Here is a 21,474-nt window from a genome sequence, read left to right as displayed (position 1 = left end):
ACCTGTCTGAAAAACTCCTCTAGCAGGGACATGGTCCAGCGATGATGGAGGTCCCATGCCTTGGCAGGATGACTGATGTCGGCTGTATGCAACATCAGCGATAAGGCTTTCGGTTTGTCAATTCTGCAAATGCAAACAGTGGTATAAATTAATCGCCGTGCCGTAAGACTGGAAACCAACTGTGAAACAAGGAAATGAGGCTATTAAAACCTTTGACAGGCAGAGACAACCCATTTTAGTTTTGCCTGCATCCTTCTCCCTGTTGAGTCCTACAAGGGCAAGACTAAGAATAAGGAGGAGGCTGATAGGCAGTGGTTTCAAGTAAGACTCTGGCAGGCGGAGCTGGCATTAGTGGCGCAGTGCGCCTCTTGCCCTAAAGGACCAGCCACCACTGTTTTTAGTGCTTCTTCTCCACAACAAAGGGGTGGATTTCTTTTATCCATGCTCTGTTTTAATCCTTGCCAATCTGGAACGAAGTGTGTCTGTGCGCATGTGTGAATTCACTCGCTGTGAAAAGAAATAGGCATGGACATGGAAGGATGCTGTCTTCCCCCTCAGAGAGATGCTTTTGAAGCTTGTTTAATGAAGTGGCAAAGTACCAGCTGGAACACAGCCCTCCCCTCCGCACAGTGTCACAAGGTGACTCACCCTTCTGGCTGCTGCAACGCATTCTTCATGGCTTTGATTTGCTGGAAGTGACAGGACATATCTGTGGCCAACACCATCTCAATCACCAGAGTCCTAAATTCTCTTTTCGGTAGATATCCAGTTAAGAAGAGGTGGAGAAGAAGAGGGAGGGAGACAGAACCATGTAAGAAACACTTCTTTTGTTTCTCTATCTACAAATTATTTATCACATTCTCGCTGTACACTCCGATGTGCGTCACTGAGTACTTCACATTATCTTTTTTTCCTGGGGCTTAAGGGCAGAGAGGAATATCTGCAGATAACAGACCTGAAGTGAGCAAGTTAGTCAGATGATGTAGCCGCTCTTGCTAGGAGATAACCTTGACATCAGGGCACTCTGTTTTCTATTATCTGTTATCTATACTGGGCACCCAGGGTGTGTGGGGTGTTAGGAGAGGGGTAGTTTCTTGGGGGGGGGGCACATCACGCTCCTTCTGTGGTAGTTTACTTACCTTTTCTTCCCCCCCCCCTGCACTTAGCTTGCACCTGTGACTCCTAGAATCTGTCCAATAAACACACAAAATGTACTGTACTTTTGAATAAATAATGTACACTATTTTTTGTATCAATTTGCAGATTTCAACAGAAGTCTCATAAAGGTCAATGAAAAAAGCAGAAGTATAAGCATCTATTCCACCTGTCTGTTCAAAGAGTCCAATAATCCACATGAAGGGTTGTTACAGTTCCACAGAATCCTTTCACAGAGGCTCAGACAAGGATTTCCGGAATATTAGCCTTAATATTAGCCGGAATAGATACTTATACATGTATCTATCTTATGCATGAACTGACTAGAGAATGAACTGATCCACTGGGTCTTCTGCTTTTTTCGTTGAACTTTATGAGACTTCTGTTGCAATCTACAAATTGATACAATGAATAGTATATCTTATTTATTCAAAAGTACATCCGGTTACGTTTGGTGTGTTTACGTAGTATGTTCCACGTAACCATAGGTTTGTTGCTGAAGTTTTGCGAATGTCCTAGAATCTGTCAGCATGTGACAGTGGCCACACCCAGGAAATGGCTTTGATTGGCCAGCTAAATCAGGTGAGGGTAGCCGATGGGTCTCAAACCCTCATTGGTTTAGGGACTTCCCCTGCATGCAAATACAAGCTTTGGCAGATTGAGTGGAGTCCATTGCGTCTTGAGGCAGACGGATGCCAACAAAACAATATTGGGCACCCCACATCTTGCCAGATACTGTGAGGTATGTGGAGCCAGTTTTTTTCTTACCCTTTTCTGGGGAAAAGGGGTCCAAGTTGCAAGTTTACGGTAACTGATGCTAAGGCACTGTAAAGGTAAAGGTAAAGGGACCCCTGACCATTAGAAGAAGAAGAAAAAGAGTTTGGATTTGATATCCTGCTTTATCACTACCCAAAGGAGTCTCAAAGCGGCTAACAATCTCCTTTCCCTTCCTCCCCCACAACAAACACTCTGTGAGGTGAGTGGGGCTGAGAGACTTCAAAGAAGTGTGACTAGCCCAAGGTCACCCAGCAGCTGCATGTGGAGGAGCAGGGAAGTGAACCCGGTTCACCAGATTACGAGTCCACCGCTCTTAACCACTACACCACACTGGCTCTCACATTAGGTCCAGTCGTGACCGACTCTGGGGTTGCGGCACTCATCTCGCTTTATTGGCTGAGGGAGCCGGCGTACAGCTTCCGGATCATGTGGCCAGCATGACTAAGCCACTTCTGGAGAACCAGAGCAGCGCACGGAAATGCCTTTTACCTTCCCGCTGGAGTGGTACCTATTTATCTACTTGCACTTTGACGTGCGTTCGAACTGCTAGGTTGGCAGGAGCAGGGACCGAACAACGGGAGCTCACCCCGTCGCGGGGATTCGAACTGCCGACCTTCTGATCGGCAAGTCCTAGGCTCTGTGATTTAACACACAGTGCCACCCATGTCCCTGTACTCCCATGTTAATTGAATGCTAGTTGCTACATATGCAATGTTGCCCACCAGCAAATGATCTACAGCCCCAGCTTATAATGTGTGTTGACTTGTTAATGCTGTAGCCCAATTCACACCTAAAGCCAAATATGTGTGGAACAGATATTTTAGACTGCCTGGTGTCGTGTTTTAGGTCGTTAAGGCCAAAGTTCAATATTTTTGAACTCTCAGAAAGGGACAGGCTTTGCTTGGATTTGAGAAGAGCTTCCTGGATGAGGCAAAAGGCCCGTTTAGTCCAACATCTAGTACTCACAGTGGCCAGCCTTCAAGTGGAACCTGAGCACAAAAGCAGTCTTCTAAACAAAACCTTCTTGTTGTGTTGCTGCATGAGACTGCATTCAGAAAATGATGCCCTTGATTCCAGCATAGACAGAAGATTTTTCTATGGTTCTGTAGTATATCGAGGAGCTGAAGAATTTTCAGTTTGGAATTGTTGCTTCAACAATGGCCACTGAAGACACCAGTCAAAATGTATTTGATATTGGTGAGAGTCTTTGAAATGTGTCTCAATGAACTTTTGGGAATCAACACATTGTGTGAATCCAAGGTTTTGACAAGGATTGGTATGCATTTTTGACTGGAACTCAGATTCTACTTCTTTGTCTTGTACCATTCCTGGAGTGGAACAGCTCCACTTGTCAGCACTCTGCAGAGCTCATGACAGCACCAAAGAAAAATGTAAATGTTATGTCTTTTAACGTGATTTATGCTACAACTTTGACATATTGCTTCGGTACAAATTGAGGACCACTTCTCCTCTCATCATTTGCTATCAGACTTCCTTCTCTGCTGTTCATCCATGAACCAGGTTTCCCACTGAGTACACTTGAGGGTTACACTTGGAGCAATCGGGCTGACAGCCATCAAGGTCGGCAGTGATCCTTACCTCCAATCATCCTTTGAGAGGTTAGACAGGATATTCATCTCCTCGTCATCTTGCAGAAGGCGGAACGCCGCGCTGAGGTGATGATTTTCTAACACAGACCGATCATTGTAAAGAATGGCTGTATCTGACCTATAAAACAAAGATCCCTTAACTATAAACATAGGTTGGAATTTTTATTCTTCCTCCAATGAAGGGAATATCTTTGCTTCACATTTCAGTATCTATTCATTGGCTCTAATCATGTTATACTGGTGTGGAACAAATGAAAAACTGAGCTGAAGAACCCGTTCAGCTCAATTCTCATTTTTTCCAAAATGAATGTACAAAGTGATACAAAAGGGACACCTGTTCATGGCATTCAGAGATGGGGAGTGGTTTGTCTTGTTCCAGAAACAGCAGAGCTCATTTTACTGGTGGCTGCCATTTTATTTACCCAGAATGCCTTTATAGTGTCATTTTGGGATGTTTTAGGAAAACATGATGGCTGCCACTGGGGAGCTGCCATTTTTTTAAATGATAGCTATCACCTTTCTCTAGAATATTCAACTGGAAGATTCAATGCCTAGGGAATTATGGCTAAATAAAATAGCTGTTGCCAGAAATGACTGAACAAATGAGTGCTTCCATCAATGCCACTGCAAACAGCACAAAAGAAAATGGGGGAACCCAAGAAATATGGCAGAGAAGTAGAACAGAACAGGGCAGGCTGTCAGGAAAAATACATATCTTTATAGGGAGTTTTGAGATGATATTATTTGTTGTGGTTAATGTCTTCCACTGAAAATAATTAAAAGTCTTTCTAGAATTATTTCTTCACAGTAGTATAATCCAGTAATTAGTAAAGAGCCTATTTGTTCACAAACTCATCAGAAATTCAAAGCCTCTTCCTTTTTAGTATGATATTAATTAACCTTTTCACTCCATAATAAGTAGTATTTTTATTAATGATAAAGATCACTTCTGACTTAAACCAAGGATATTTAATTGTTTAAGTCCTACTTAAACAGCAATTGAAAGGTAAGCGTGGTAATACTAATAAGGCTGAAATCATGAGACTGTTATTCAGCTCTTAATCAGTTCTCATCACTTAAACTGAAATATTGAAAATCTTGCACTAAAGTTATGGAGGATTATTTTTCTTCATTATTAGCTCCAAAGTGATTAGCTCCATCAATCTGAACTTCTTTTTATTCCTTCTGATTTAAAGACTGGAACTTTGCATTGAAACACACATACACACAGCATTCCATAATATGAATGAACTATGAGCTTTGATTCACAACAAAATGCTACATTAATACCACAGAGATCCCAAATAATCAACCTTATCCATTTCTCATTTAGTCATAGTTCAGTTCAAAACTTCCCCATTGGATTTTTTTCCTAAGTAATTTATTAAAGTCACATGCAGGCACAAATACCTTATTCTCATCCATCTGTTAATATCGGCAGCTGCCATCAAAACCAGAGGTTCCATGTTATGCCCCTTCAGTGCTTTGAAAGTTTATTTTTTAAAAAAGGAACTAGTTCTAGTTCATCTTGTCCTTGTTGTTGTACCACTACACTATGAATTTAAATACCTGACAGTAAGAGATCAGAATTTACCTAAGCCGAAAGAGACCCAACATTTGAAATGTTTAAAATCAACTAGAAAATTGATTATAATCATTTGTGAAGAGCAACACTCACTCCTCTTTGGAAAAAAAAATAGCCTCAGGATCAGTGGCGTAGCGTGGGGGGTGCAGGGGGGCCGGCCGCACCGGGCACAACATCTGGGGGGGGGCGTGCTCGCACTCGCAGCTGTCTGCCCCTACTAAAATCCACGGGTTAGGGGGCGCAAATTACTTGCCTTGCCCCGGGTGCTGACAACCCACGCTACGCCACTGCTCAGGATTTGGGAACAAAATGTGCCAAATTTAGGATTTGTAATCTGAATTTTTTCAACAAGCAGTATTAAATCAACATACAAGTGTTTGCAGACTCTAGTTTAATCTGCCCCCACAGCCCCAAAGCAGTTTCATATGAATATTATATGGATGCTTTGTTTTTGTTTACTGATTTTCTTACTGTTTCTACCTTCACAACTTTTTGTCGATGATTCTGAATGGACTCACCGTGTCTGAATATGAAAGTTGTTTGTGGTTCCGGTGTGCTCATAGTCGTGGATGGCAGCAGCAAAGATCATAGCGAAGATTTCCAGCTCTGTCAACCAGTGCTAAGAAAAAAGAAAAAGATTTAACATCAGTCAGACCGCATGGCACCCTTTCCAAACTTTGACAAGTGCTTTGTTTTGCAAGCCATGTTCTACCTGTTAGCCAAGAACGCTACACTCTGGTGCACTTTTCACTGCAGACCTTCCAAGATCTGAGGCAGTTGGCTTTGCAACTTTGCTACTAGAAATTCATTGTCAAAAAAAGAAGACTAGAGTTTGTTTATGGTAATTTAAAAATGCAATACATCTATTAGCGAAACCTATTTGGTGTTTCGTAACTTTTTGACTAGTTGCAGGACCTTAGTCAGACCTAGCAGAGTAAACGCAGAATCCATGGAAGCAATTGGCGATTTCGCTGCAGACAGGATAGACGAAGCAGGAACCAGGAACTTGTAGTTAGGTGTTTATTATATACAGTGGACTATTTACAGGAACAGAACACGGATCTTTTGCTAGCGCTCTCTGACACAACTCACAACTCCTACACTGACACACAGAACTTTGAACCTCTGAACTCTGAACTAACACATTCCAGTTAGTAGGCCATTAATTATCACTCCCTTGAGAGAGCTTGGCCAATCAGGGAGCTGTCTCCATGCTTCTGTTATCACCAGGCAGACTTACTCCTTCAGATTGCCTTCTGGCTGGTTGCCAAACCTTAATTGACTCTGTGTGAGTAGCTGCACGTACAGTTTCCCAACAACATCTCACCATAGTGGGGATGACTTTGCTCAGGTGACCTATGGACCTGCTCATTCTGCTATCTGGGTGCTAACTGCTGATCTACAGCTTCCAGGCTCCCTGCTCTCTCTTCTTAAAGTAAAGGTAAAGGGACCCCTGACTGTTAGGTCCAGTCGTGGAAGACTCTGGGGTTGCGACGCTCATCTCGCTTTATTGGCCAAGGGAGCCAGCGTACAGCTTCCAGGTCATGTGGCCAGCATGACTAAGCTGCTTCTGGCGAACCAGAGCAGCGCATGGAAACACCATTTACCTTCCCGCCGGAGCGGTACCTATTTCTCTACTTGCACTTTGACATGCTTTCGAACTGCTAGGTTGTCAGGAGCAGGGACCGAGCAACAGGAGCTCACCCCGTGGCGGGAATTTGAACCGCCAACCTTCTGATCGGCAAGTCCTAGGCTCTGTGGTTTAACCCACAGTGCCACCCGCGTCCCAGCTCTCTCTTCTTATCAGTCTTTAAATCAGATGTGGACCGGCTACTTTTCCAACTGAAGACACTTTCAGATGTCACTGGGCAGCCCTTCAGATAGAGAACTGCCCTATATAAAGTAGGGCCCTGGCCCATGAAAGCACATCTTTCTTTCTTTTTTATAATAATCTTTATTAAATTTTCAAAAGGTTACAAATAACAAAACAGAAACAAAAAGAAAGAGAAAAAAGAAGAAAGTAAGAAAACCAAAAGAAAACACAAAAAACAACAAGAAAAATTTCCACCTTTTAACACTCATTTTCAGTAACTTCTTTTCAAGACTTCCCCACGTCCAACTCCAGTTGTTAGTTCAAGCAAGTTTTTCCCTTAATGTCCTAAACATAGTTTATTAAAATCACTTAACCCTAATTTAATAAAATACTTTTTTTGTATTAGATTTAAACCTTAGTTCGTTGTTATACCTTAGCAGTTTTTGAAATATATGCCTTAACCCTATATAAAGAAAGGAAATAGAGATGTAAAAATAGAATTTAAAAAGATACCTTTCCTAAGGTTGCCACTATTTCCCCTCCACGGATTCCCCATTCTTATAATAATAAACTGCACTGCAAAAACGAAAATCAAACCCCATTTGGACTTCTAGACCCCACCCTTCTCTCCCCGGTTTCAATCCCTAACCAAAATCCAATTAGTCCATCTTTTTAGCCTGGTGATCTTACATCCGAGGCTCGCAAGTCTCTCTCAGTCCCTTTCAGCCGGTTTCTTCGAAAGTCTCTCATATTTAACACCCAGGATCGAAGAAGTATTTTCCCAATGCTGACTATGGTTCTTCCAGCGAGGCCTACTTGTTTAAAGGTGGTGCTCCAACTCTGTTTCTTAAGTCTATATGTCCCAAATAGTCCAACTTTCACCTTTGTCGAATTAAAATTCTTCTTGGCAGGTCTCCGGCTCTCTTTTATCCTCTGTAACGTTTCAGCCATCCCTTCTTTCAGCTCCTCCTGTTTGGCAGATGTCTTTTCCTCCTCAATCTTTGGTTCCTTTTCTTGTCCAGCTGCCTGTGTTTTGAACATCGAGTCCCTTTCCAATTCAGTAGATATATTTTCAATTAACTTCGGGTTTGAAGGGCTCGTAGACAAAACATGGCCTTTCTCATTCATCTTACGCAGCTTTCCCACGAGAAAGATCAGCTCTTTCAAGCCAGCTTGTATTTCCTGTATTCCCTGTTTTAGTTCCATTCTTGTAATGTCCAAGAATCCCCTCTAGAGGGATTCTGGTTACTTAGTGTTCTTTTCCCTTCCGATCCAAAAGTCAGATTTATTTGTATCAGTCTTTCTTTGCTTTCAATATTTTGTAACAATATAACCGGTTAGAGTTTCAGCTTTCGGCTTTTCCAACTTTGACAGCTAGTTTGACAGCTGTCAAAAGTTCCTGTAAATCCTCAGCAGGCTCTTTACGCGGGTTACTCCCGGGCTTGAGAAAAGTGGTACTTAATCCAAACAAAGTAAACTCTAGTCCTCCAGCACATTAACTTAGTCCTTTAAATCCGTGGAATTTATATCTTTATCCAATCACGACAATTCTTCCCGCAACCTTAGTTGACAGGTCCTTGCTTTAGACTGTTTACAATGGGGGGGAGATGGACTTCCTTTTTTTTACCTCCCCCGCTCGTGCCAAATCCAAAACCGAAATATTTGTAATCCAATTTCCAAATTAGTCACGGGTTGTTGTTCTTGATTTTAAGTCCGAATTTAATAGGAAGAAGTCAGCGCTGTCCGACAAATGGCATGCGGCTTCGCTCATGTCCACGGGCTTTGTGCCCGTGGTTTTTAAGGGTCCCCGTGTCGCCGGCACGGCAAGACCCAGCCCCCTGCCAAGCCGATTCCCTCCGGAGCTCGGAGGGAATCCGCCATTAGCCGGTCGCGCCAACCCGGAAGTCCATGAAAGCACACCTTTCTGATCCACAATGAAATACAAAATGTGTTTCTCATATATATATATATATATATATATATGCTTTCGTAGATTTTCACGGGTACAGGAATGCAGGTTTTGTTGTCTTCGGGTGTCTTCCCGTGTAAGAGTTGGGGTGTCTAGGCGACGTTTCGACGAGGTCTCACTCGTCATCTTCAGGCTGGTGCTTTCGGCTTCTTGTTACTGGAACAGAGCAGGATCTCAGTGTTTGAGTTCCTATAAATACTGTTGAGGGGGTGTGGTGTATAGCCTCCAACGTTCTGGGCAGAGAGGAAGTTCCCAGGTTAGTGTGCCTTTTCTTCTTTTGTTCATTAATTACTTGAGGGATATCTTGAGAGATTTCTTGAGTGATATTCTGAGTACCATTTAGGAGGGTCATTAGGTGTGGATTAGTTGCTAAAGCTTTCGTGTCTTGACCTCTTGAGCTTGTGAAGAGTTTTTTCTGAGAAGATGGCTGTACTGCACTTAGTTGTGCTCTGGCTTGGCTTCGTGTATAGGGGCGAGCTGTGGTTTTGTGCCCTGTGCCAGCCAGATCTGTGTAGGGATTGCAGGGGGGTGCAGCATCCGGAGGTGCCACTATGGTTTGGCTACTGGATGGTGTCTGTAATTTATCTGTGGAGAGGGTCTGGGTTTGGGTCTGGTGAGGTTGATTGGAGATGGCGTTCTGTGTGCCTCTGGTTCTGGTGTCGGTTTTTGTGGGGAGGGCTAATTTCCAGATGTCTGGCAGGCGGGACGTGTCGTCACGCTTGTTCATGTTGTGAGGGTGTTTCTCTATCTCGATGGCTTCCATGATTATTCTCTTGTGGTGATGTTCCATGTTAAAGAGCAATTTGGAATCTGCAAAATTAATTTCGTGTCCTGTTTCTTTCATGTGTTGGTAAAGAGAGGAAGTTTTTTCTTCTTTTTTGACGGCATTCTTGTGTTCTGCGATACGTGCATTTATTCTTCTGTTTGTTTGTCCAATGTACGTGGCTGGGCAGACTTTGCAGGGTATTTCATAGACCCCTTGGTTTTCTAACTGGATTTTATCTTTGGGGTTTCTGAGGATATTGGCTATTTTTTGGTTGGTGCAAAAGGCTGTTTTGATATTGTGTTTATGGAGGATTTTGCTAATTTTATCTGTAGTGCCCTTGATATAAGGAAGGAGGGCCATGCCATTGGCTCAGATATGTTGACGACACCTTTGTAATTTGGCCACACGGGAAAGAAAAACTAGATAGCTTCCTCACACATCTCAACAGCCTACACCCCAAAATACAATTCACTATGGAAATAGAAGCCAACAACCAACTTCCCTTCCTTGACGTCCTAATCTACAAAAAACCTGATGGCTCCCTAGGACACACTATCTACCGGAAAAAAACACACACCAACCGCTACTTACATGCACAATCACACCACCACCCTGCACAAATAAACTCCGTAGCCAAGACTCTCATCTCCAGAACCAAACGCCTGGCTGACAAAGACCACTTGACAACTGAGTTACAGAATCTCTCAAATGTGTTAATCGCCAACGGATACCAGCAAAACAGGGTTACGAAACTAATCCAAAAAGAAACACCCCCCAAAAACCAAGACACAGAAGAAAACAATGGCATGGCCCTCCTTCCTTATATCAAGGGCACTACAGATAAAATTAGCAAAATCCTCCATAAACACAATATCAAAACAGCCTTTTGCACCAACCAAAAAATAGCCAATATCCTCAGAAACCCCAAAGATAAAATCCAGTTAGAAAACCAAGGGGTCTATGAAATACCCTGCAAAGTCTGCCCAGCCACGTACATTGGACAAACAAACAGAAGAATAAATGCACGTATCGCAGAACACAAGAATGCCGTCAAAAAAGAAGAAAAAACTTCCTCTCTTTACCAACACATGAAAGAAACAGGACACGAAATTAATTTTGCAGATTCCAAATTGCTCTTTAACATGGAACATCACCACAAGAGAATAATCATGGAAGCCATCGAGATAGAGAAACACCCTCACAACATGAACAAGCGTGACGACACGTCCCGCCTGCCAGACATCTGGAAATTAGCCCTCCCCACAAAAACCGACACCAGAACCAGAGGCACACAGAACGCCATCTCCAATCAACCTCACCAGACCCAAACCCAGACCCTCTCCACAGATAAATTACAGACACCATCCAGTAGCCAAACCATAGTGGCACCTCCGGATGCTGCACCCCCCTGCAATCCCTACACAGATCTGGCTGGCACAGGGCACAAAACCACAGCTCGCCCCTATACACGAAGCCAAGCCAGAGCACAACTAAGTGCAGTACAGCCATCTTCTCAGAAAAAACTCTTCACAAGCTCAAGAGGTCAAGACACGAAAGCTTTAGCAACTAATCCACACCTAATGACCCTCCTAAATGGTACTCAGAATATCACTCAAGAAATCTCTCAAGATATCCCTCAAGTAATTAATGAACAAAAGAAGAAAAGGCACACTAACCTGGGAACTTCCTCTCTGCCCAGAACGTTGGAGGCTATACACCACACCCCCTCAACAGTATTTATAGGAACTCAAACACTGAGATCCTGCTCTGTTCCAGTAACAAGAAGCCGAAAGCACCAGCCTGAAGATGACGAGTGAGACCTCGTCGAAACGTCGCCTAGACACCCCAACTCTTACACGGGAAGACACCCGAAGACAACAAAACCTGCATATATATATATATATATATATATATATATATATATATATATATAGACACACACACACACACACACACACAGTGGTGCCCCGCAAGATGAATGCCTCGCAAGACAGAAAACTCGCTAGACGAAAGAGTTTTCCGTTTTGGAGGCGCTTCACAAAATGAATCTCCTATGGGCTTGCTTCGCAAGACGAAAATGTCTTGCGAGTTCCTGCGAGGTTTTTTTTCTCCCCCCCTTTTTCTAAGCCGCTAAGCCGCTTATCAGCTGATCCGATAAACTGCTAAAAGCCACTAATAGCCACTAATAGCGCTAATAGTGCTAATCCGCTAATCCGTCAATGGGCTTGCTTCGCAAGACGAAAAAACCGCTAGACGAAGAGAATCACAGAACGGATTCTTTTCGTCTTGCGAGGCACCACTGTATATACGTTTTTCAATTAGATTACAGCCATCCTTCTCATACACATCAATATTCACAACAAACAATTTAACACAATAAACATTCCAGCGTTTAGCATGTATGCATAAACAAAAAAGAAAATAAATATTATGTTACTTATTTTGTTGTTACTTTGTTTGCACCAGACTTCCTTCCACCTCCTACTTGGGTCCATGGGATTCTATGTTATATGCCTTTCCAATTGTATCTAATATTCTATTTACCATCTTTTCCACTGTTTCTACTAGTTATCTTTACAAGAGTCATTCTAGCCCAGTCAAAAAAAATTAAAAACATTTTTTGGCAGCTGTATAGAAAAGGAATACAAAACGTATTTCAGGTTAGGTCATTCACCATTGCTAAATTCCTCATAGAGGAACTGGTTATAAGCTTTTTTAAAACAAATAACTGGGACTGTGAAACGTAATTCTCACTGGCATAGAGAACAGGTTTTGCTTTTTTTAGAGAGAAAAGTATCTGTAGTTTTTACTAGATGGCGAGGAGAATAAAGAAATTGTCAAACAAAAGGATGGAGGGGGTGAAAAAATAAAGAATTACAATCTTCCACAGATTGAGCTACTAAGCAAGGCATTTTGAATCGAAACAAAGGATTTACTATTTGTGTAGCGAAGGGGATGACTAAGAGAAGTTTCCACATCGCAAACTGAATTAATGTGTTGAAAATAGCAAAGAGAAATATGGCAAAAAGAAGAAGCAGCAATAATTTCATTTCCCATTTGTCCCTACGACTATGTGCATAACGATGATGGTCTGCGTAGGTTGCACAGAGAATCCCAAGTTACATAGCTTCTCTAGGGGGGAAAAGTTTTATTTTTATTTTAAGCCTTGTTAATGCAACATGCCTTTTATCACTATCATGCATAATCCAGTTAAATTGGATAATTAGCTTTTAATCTGGTCCATTATCTGGCCTTTCCTTGTAACCACAGCACCAACAAACAGATCCAAAGAAATAACAATGGTTTCTCAAACTCATCACAATACACAAACTCTGCAGCATTTGAGAGAAGAATTTCCATGTGCATCAAGGTCTGCTAATAAGGGCCAATCCAGATTTGCCAATGTCTTTTTAAAAGCTTTGAAGAAGTTTGGGGAGAAGGCTTGAACAGCAATATATTCGCAATCAAAGTCAACCCACTGGTGCTGCAAATAGCCTTGCTGCAGGAAAAGGAGAGGCACAATATTTCAGTCAGGAAAAGCATGTTATGAAGCCGCTTTTCCAGTATCACTGACCTGAGAATCCTCTCCAGCCCATACACAAGGGATGTTGTGAGAGATATCCAGAGATTTCTCACATCACAATGTCTCCCATCACATGCAGGTTGGGCCTTGGATTCCATCAAACAGGAATCATTTTGAGGTTTGCTTTTGTTTGGTAAATCGTGTCCTCCATCATGGAGAGCCACGTGTTGAAGTGAGTTCACCCAAACGACCTCCTTGTTGCTGGGGCGGGACTGTTTGGATGGCCACAGCACCCCATTGGCTGCCCCTCGTTTGCTGGGGTAAAAATTTTGGCTGTTTGGGCTCTGATTGGCAACCGTGGGGCTATTTATGCCGCTGCACGTCATGTTAGCTTCCTCTTTTCGGGTCGTGCAGTGGATCTCCTGCCTTCCCTATATTTAGGGCTGTGTTTTCTGACCTTGCTTTGCCTGTCTAGGGGTCGTTTGCTTTGGAGCGGGGGCCCGGTAGGAATTTTGCCACTTGGCTGATTGGCCAGTATGAAGTAAGCAGCACATAAGCGGCACACAAACACTAACAAACCATTCTACATTCTAAATCTTATATTAATAATCCAAAAATTGAGAGAACAAGGTACAGTGGTACCTCAGGTTAATGTACTTAATTTGTTCCGGAGGTCCGTTCTTAACCTGAACTGTTCTTAACCTGAAGCACCACTTTAGCTAATGGGGCCTGCTGCTGCCGCTGCTCCGCCGGAGGACAATTTCTGTTCTTATCCTGAAGCAAAGTTCTTAACCTGAAGCACTGTTTCTGGGTTAGCAGAGTGTGTAACCTGAAGCGTATGTAACCTGAAGCATATGTAACCTGAAGCATATGTAACCCGAGGTACCACTGTACAAGTCAAGAAAGAACTTAGCATATGAAGTTGAATGTATGTAAATACACCGAAATCTTGAGGGAGAATTTCCTGAAGAAAGAAATTAAATATTGTAGCTTAAGCCAAGAAGGAATGTAACATATGGACTTGAAAGTTTATAAATATATCAAAATCGTGAGAGAGAATTTACTGAAGAAGCCCAAGACTCTTCATGGGCGAAACAGGTGACAAACGCCGGCACCCTGTCTAATTCTTGTGTGTAACATCACCGACACTTCATTTGATCAAACCTATCTTCGTTGATATCTAACCCTTGAACGTAACATCGCTGACACTTCGTTTGATCAAACTTACCTTTACTGGTATCTACAGGAGCCTGGCTAAAGGAACTTTAAAGACTGGATCTTCCTTTTGGACATAATTTGAATGAGTTTTCTGTTTGTGGCTTCTGTAGCAGATCTTGTACCTTGTTCTCTCAATTTTTGGATTATTAATACAAGATTTAGAATGTAGAATGGTTTGGTAGTGTTTTGTGTGCCGCTTATGTGCTGCTTACTTCATACTGGTCTACTACGAGAATTGGCAGCATAGGTTCATTTTTTCAGTACTTGGCTGATTGGTGGCTGCCATTTGGTTTTTGCCAACCGCGTAGCAAATCGTCACATCTTTGTAAGGTTGGTGGTTAGGCATTGGTTCAGTGTTTTTGTGGAGAGGGTGTGGTTGTCTGTGCCTGCCCCTCCATTGCTGCTGCTAGGGAATTCCATGAAAGGAACCCAGGGGCTCGCCTTGCTTTTGTCCGATCCCTTCCCAGGGGTTAGGACCATGCCAGAGTCCCCGGGAGCAACTGGGGTGAACTAAGAGACGGAATCCGCCTCTGTGCTCCCCCAGTATGTTTTCCTTTACTGACCTCTGGTGGCGCCCAGTTGCCTGAGTGCAGGTTCATGTAGTCCGAACCAACGCCTAAGCAACCACTCACCTGCCGTAATCAATAAAGTTGTGGCCAAATTACTGCCAAAAACCTTAAACAAAATTTTCTGTGTCTATTGTGTTTTATTTGGGGGTGGTTTTGGGGGTCTTCACACGCAACAATCAAGCGGTATATAATTTTTATTTTTTTATTTTTTGTAAAGGCAGATTAGACTCGCAAAGCTCTGTAGCTAGTTATGGATCCCCAAAGAGAAAACTCCCTTCTGACCAGCTGTTCAGAAGGTGATCAGGAGAGCAGATCTGCTCTTCCCTCCCAAATCAACAGCGTGTTGCACAGAGCTATTCACAAACACTGCTGGATTGGGAGTCCAGGCTTTTAGGGACCGAAGAAGAAGAAGGGTTTGGATTTGAGATCCTGCTTTATCACTACCCGAAGGAGTCTCAAAGCGGCTAACATTCTCCTTTCCCTTCCTCCCCCACAACAAACACTCTGTGAGGTGAGTGGGGCTGAGCGACTTCAGAGAAGTGTGACTAGCCCAAGGTCACCCAGCAGCTGCATGTGGAGGAACAGGGAATCGAACCCGGTTCACCAGATTACAAGTCCATCGCTCATAACCACTACACCACGCTGGCAACATACATGGCACTAGTGTATGGGATAGAGCTGTCCATGAATCTACACAGATACAAAAAAATCTCTGTGAAAACGCTTTTTTAAAAAGAAGAAAAAACGTTATGAAATATATATGGGATTTGCCATTAGCTCATCAGCGTCATCTAGGGTCGCATTTGTATAATGTACTTAGAACGTTATACTTGCAGCTCTATAGCTGAGTCCTATGTTGTTGTACCTATTTTGTGGAACAGTATAAATCAGGCATCCCCAACCTTCGGCCCTCCAGATGTTTTGGACTACAATTCCCATCATCCCTGACCACTGGTCCTGTTAGCTAGGGATTATGGGAGTTATAGGCCAAAACATCTGGAGGGCTGCAGGTTGGGGATGCCTGGTATAAATGCTGAAAGATGGAGATCAGTTATGAACACCCTTTTGAAGTCATAGTTCTACAGTGGTACCAATGGACAGGAACCATTCCGGAGGCCTGACCATAACGTGAAAAGCCTGCAACTCGAAGCGCCGCATCTGCACCGGTGCACAGTGTGATTTGGAGCTTCTGCGCATGTGCAAAGCGCGATTTACCATAACCCTAACCCATGCCGGTACTTCCGGGTTGCTGCAGAACACAAGACGAAAACACGCAACCTGAAGCGGACATAACATGAGGTGTGACTATATTTACTTTGCACTCCTCCCAGAGATCACTTGCTCTTGTTTACCAACAATGTTTATTGTTTTATGAACTAATTTTAGTTGCTTGAATCTAGGCTAACTTTAGCAGCACTTAAGCCCCACTGCTTTCAGTGGTAGCTTAAGTCATTTCTTAAGTCCTGCTGATTTCAGCTGGAACCAAGTGCAGCTTATTTGCAGCACAATCCCATGCTTTTCATCAGAGAAATATGCCCTGCTGAGTTCAAGGAGACTTAAACCCAGGTAAATTTGTTAGACTTGCAACCCACTGAATCCAACCCACTGAATTTTTGTGTTTATTGTTAATGTATTTATCAGCCTTGTCTGTCACCTTGAGCAAACACAGGAAAGGAGATTTTTAAAAAACAAAATTAATAATAATATCTTCATACAAGAAAACCTTTCAACAAAACATTTATACCCCCCCCCAAGTGACTGCTTATTGTTGTTATTATAGTCACTGCTAGGTGGTACTATTTTTGGTGTGATTTTATGTATGATGATCCTTGTAATTTTTCCTTGAATCCTGTTTATGATATATCATTAGACCCTTGGGGCTAGCGCTATGGATAATATAATTATGATGGACTGGCAGTATTACTCGGAAGTTACAACAGTAACATAAAAATGTCCTGGGGCAAAATGTTATTAGGTTGCTTATTGGGTTGAAATGAATAGATTTCTTTTAAGGGTTCTTAATGAGAGAAATGAGATTGAAAGCACACTTGCAATAGATTCTACCACTGAGCCCTTTCCCTCAAATCCCTATTAAGGGAGCAAGTTTTCTCTGATTTGCTACATTAACTCCTGCAGAAAACTATATGGCACTGCTAATGTTTCTTTGGACTGCTTTGAGGAAAGTGCAGGACCTTCATTACATTTTCTGATGTCGAGGTTTGTGTAATCATGGCATGCATGGGTAATGTTGCCCTTATGCTGGCTTATGCCTTCGAAATTTTATTAACAAAGCCCCTGTTTTCAGCAAAAAGGAAGGGGAAAGGCCTGTCGACTCTGCCCCATTGTTTCTTTTGCACATGAATCAAATTTGGCTTTCCTGTTAACTAACATCAATCCGGATTTCATGCAGCCAAGACCTTAGACTAGAACCTGCATTTATTCATCACACTCAGGTTTTAAGTTCTCTGCACCCTTACTCAATAGCTTCTGAACCATTAAATGCAGCCAGTCTGGTTGACTGTAACAAGCCAGCTTCAAAACTCTTGGGTTGAAGTTGGTCTGTTTCAGTAAACCATAGTTAAGACCAGGCATAGGCAAACTTGGCCCTCCAGATGTTTTGGGACTACAACTCCCATCATCCCTGACCACAGGTCCTGTTAGCTAGGGATGATGGGAGTTGTAGTCCCAAAATGTCTGGAGGGCCGAGTTTGCCTATGCCTGGTTAAGACTAACCATAGTTTGCTTGGCTTTGGATATAACACTTGACTGCAACTACAGTGGTGCCTCGCAAGACGAAAAGAATCCGTTCTGTGATTCTCTTCGTCTAGCGGTTTTTTCGTCTTGCGAAGCAAGCCCATTGAAGGATTAGGGGATTAGCGCTATTAGCGGCTTTTAGCGGCTTTTAGCGGCTTTTAGCGGCTTATCTGCTGATCGGATCAGCTGATAAGCGGCTTAGCGGCTTAGAAAAAGGGGGGAGGGGGAAAAACCCGCAGGAACTCGCAAGACATTGTCGTCTTGCGAAGCAAGCCCATAGGAAATTCGTTTTGCGAAGCACCTCCAAAACGGAAAACTCTTTCGTCTAGCGAGTTTTCCGTCTTGCGAGGCATTCGTCTTGCGGGGCACCACTGTAGTTAAAAAAGGAAGCAATGAAGAGGTAAAATCAGTCATGATCAAATGGGCACAAGATGTAGGTCACAACATTATGATGGAAGATTGGGAAAGGTTATGGAATCTAAAATTTACAGATTGTTCTTTGTTGAAGGAGAATTATATGAAGATGATGTATAGATGGTATAGGATGCCAGTGCAGTTAGGGGAAATGTACAAAACTAGCTCAAATATATGTTGGAAGTGTAAGGAAAAGGAGGGGACATTTTATCACATGTGGTGGGATTGTAATGTAATTTTTAAAAATTGGGAAATGGTATACAATGAATTGAAGAAAATGTTCCATCTAACATTTGTTTAAAAACCTGAAGCATTTTTGTTAGGGATTGTCAGGAAAGACCTGCCAAAGAAGTTGAGAAACATCTTTAAGTATGCGACAACAGCGGGAGAGTCTTAATAGCACAAGGATGGAAAACCGAGGAAACTCCGATTAAAGAAGTATGGCAAGAGAAATTGATGGAATATGCAGAATTGGCAAAATTGATATATAAACTACAGGACGAGGATAACTGTGACTTTAAAGATGAATGGGAACCTTTTACGAAGTACTTAAAGATGCAACAAAGTGAATTGGACTCCTTGGCAGGTTTTCAATAAACACTCACAAACTTTTTATTGATAATAACCAGTTAGACAAATTAAGGATCTATACAATTCTGTAACATGCAGAGAATAGCATTTATAGAGAAACCAGAGATTGGAACTGAGGGAAGTCAGGGGTGAGGGAGGGGGAATGGGGGGGAATTAAGGATGATATGTTTTAAGATAATATGTTTTGTTTAAATTCCTAATAAAAATTTATTTTTTTAAAAAAAGGAAGCAAAAACTTCCAACTTTTGCACAGCCGTGATGGAGGAGGAGGAGAGCTTAGGAGTGCCTGGGCCTCCTAGGCGCCAACTCAATGGGGCTGGGGCCCCTCAAAGTATGCGGCAGAGGCAGACCCCACCAGGCCTCCCCATGGTGGCAGAGGGCCTTGCCGGGCCTTGCAGCCTCCTCCCGATCTACATGACATCACACATGCGGGTTGCATATGTGACATCACGCACACACGGCGAGGATCCCCCCCCCCATGTCAGGTGGAACTAGGTGCCTCTGCTGAGGCTCATTCATGTACTACTTAACCATCATTCAGCATCAGACTCAAATGAGGCTACAAAATGGCAGTAGCTCTTGTTAACTCTAGATAGGTGCTTGGTAGCAATGCTGGTCCAATCCACCTCTAGAACGGAACAATCGCATTTTCAATAATGTTGCTCACTTATTGGCATTACACCTCTTGCCCCCTCAGAAGTGGGTCACTAGTTATGCCTATAATCTGTGTGAGGTGAAGGTAAATGGACTGCTAGCAGTATACAGTGCCCCTGACGGCAGTTTTACAGAATAGGGTCACGTAGCTGTTTGTACTCAGCTTTGACGCATCATGTTTTTGCCAAACATCAACCAAGGAGCACTGCCAGAAGTTGATTGCCATGAATCATCCACACTTGCCCAATTAAATATTATGCTTTTTGTGTCAGCTTTGAAAGAGATAAAGTGCATATGCTTTCTAAGCAGGAGAAAAGAACACTGCCTAAAATATTTTCTTATATTTTTGTCTTTCCACGATTTCCAAAGCTTCCAAAGCTACAATTTGGGGCCTTCTTAAATGTAAATAATTTTAGAACAATTTCACGAAACACAGTAATTATCTCAGATTGGTTGTTACTATTATTTTGTATTTGTTTTCAGTTTATTCTTCTTTCTGTGTACTAAATTTTGTGCCATTTTGCCATGCAGTTAAGTTTTTTGTTCTGAATCCCAAAGGAGTAAATTAACTTATGGGTTTAGGGTGCATTTGCCAAGTTAGTAGGAAAAAAGATAGCAATATTTACATTATGGCCACTGGCTAAAACCATACTGAAGCTCTGAGGCATTATATATTCTGTGGCATGCACATAATTTGCACTTGTGGAACCACTGCCCAAAACAACTGCCACTGTTTAAGTTAACTTTATAATCTCCTGTTGCCTGACCTTTTGGCCAGTTTCAAAATCCCACAGTCCAAAGGGGAACTACATTCTCTTAAGCATTGGAGAAGCAGCAAGTTAGAATCCCAAACACATATCTGAGCAACAGACTATAATCCAAAGGGTCTAAACCAGAGACGCACTTTGGTGCTCGTAAATCTTGGGGTTTGTTGTAATTTAAATCCCACGAACAAGCCATGAATAATAATAATAACAATAATAATTTATTATTTATACCCTGCCCATCTGGCTGGGTTTCTCCAGTGGGTCATGCAGGAAATCTACCCAGAATGCACAACATTGTTTGGGTCTCCTAAGAAAGGGGATTCATTTACTTACCGCTACACCTGTCTTAAAAAGGAGGTAATGAACAGTCTGTGTGACGTCTGCGGCATGCATTAGGTTGTGATATGGATTTTTATGCTTGCTGTAGCCAACTTCCAAGGCTTCCACAAAGGAGACAAGAGCAGATATTGGAATCTAAACAAAAACACAGGAAGTGAAGTACATTTGGCAAAGCTTGCTGAAATCTTAAGCATCAAGACCTTAGCACCAAATATGGTTTCTTTCTCAATTAAAAAAAAAATCAAATGGAAGGCCTCAGAAAACTTTTTATACATGGATGGTGCTTCAAATTGTCTTGCTCTCTTATAAATATCAACCAAAGTTAATGGCATATGTACTTATCATTTGCCCTTAATGTCCAAAATGCGTGTGATTTCAGACGTTCACCACTAGCATGGAATATTAACTGCATTCTCCTTTGGTTTTCTACAGCCTCTTTGTTTTGGAAATTTACTGGAACACATAGGGTTATGGAGCTTGTGAAACATGGACCACTTATAAACACCATCTCCAACTCCTTGAAAGATTCCATCAATGGTGTCTCCGAAAATTTTTACACATCACTTGGGAAAACAGGTGAACTAATGCCAGTGTACTGGAATAAGCAAAGATCATCAGTGACAAAGCAATGATTCTTCAACATCAGCTTCATTGGACTGGTCATGTTGTTTGGATGCCTGATCATCATCTTCCAAAGCAACTACTCTATTCTGAACTTAAAAATGGAAAACGTAATACTGGTGGTCAACAAGAGGTTTAAAGACTGTCTCAAGGCAAATCTGAAAAAATGTAGTATAAACACCGACAACTGGGAAACACTGGCCTGCGAGTGCTCCAATTGGAGAACAGCCTTTACCAAAGGTGTCATGGATTTTGAAGACGCTCGAACTCAGGACGCAAGGAAGAAACGTGCTAAGAGGAAGGCACGTTTGGCAAACCCTCACCATGATTAATTCCCATCTGGAAACCT

General features: G+C 42.4%; 1 protein-coding gene across 8 annotated transcripts in view; it reads right to left on the bottom strand.

Moving 5' to 3' along the window:
• Positions 1-21,474, bottom strand: part of PDE1C (phosphodiesterase 1C) — a 268,752-nt gene that overhangs the window by 41,085 nt on the left and 206,193 nt on the right. For all 8 annotated transcript variants that reach the window (XR_014001154.1, XR_014001155.1, XR_014001156.1 and 5 more), the window contains 5 exons: positions 20,499-20,639; positions 5,646-5,746; positions 3,532-3,660; positions 649-750; positions 3-123 (listed from right to left, as the gene is read on the bottom strand). Coding sequence is in view for 2 of the 8 variants with exons in the window: in XM_081165148.1 (XP_081021274.1) it covers positions 3-123; positions 649-750; positions 3,532-3,660; positions 5,646-5,746; positions 20,499-20,639 (594 nt within the window). In the remaining 6 variants the exon portion in view is untranslated. The remainder of the gene's footprint in view (positions 1-2; positions 124-648; positions 751-3,531; positions 3,661-5,645; positions 5,747-20,498; positions 20,640-21,474) is intronic.

Source organism: Podarcis bocagei (genome assembly GCF_964188305.1).
Source record: "Podarcis bocagei genome assembly, chromosome: 12".
Classification (NCBI taxonomy): Eukaryota; Metazoa; Chordata; class Lepidosauria; order Squamata; family Lacertidae; genus Podarcis; species Podarcis bocagei.
Note: the sequence above shows the minus strand (reverse complement) of the source record. Positions and strands in the feature narration are given on the sequence as shown.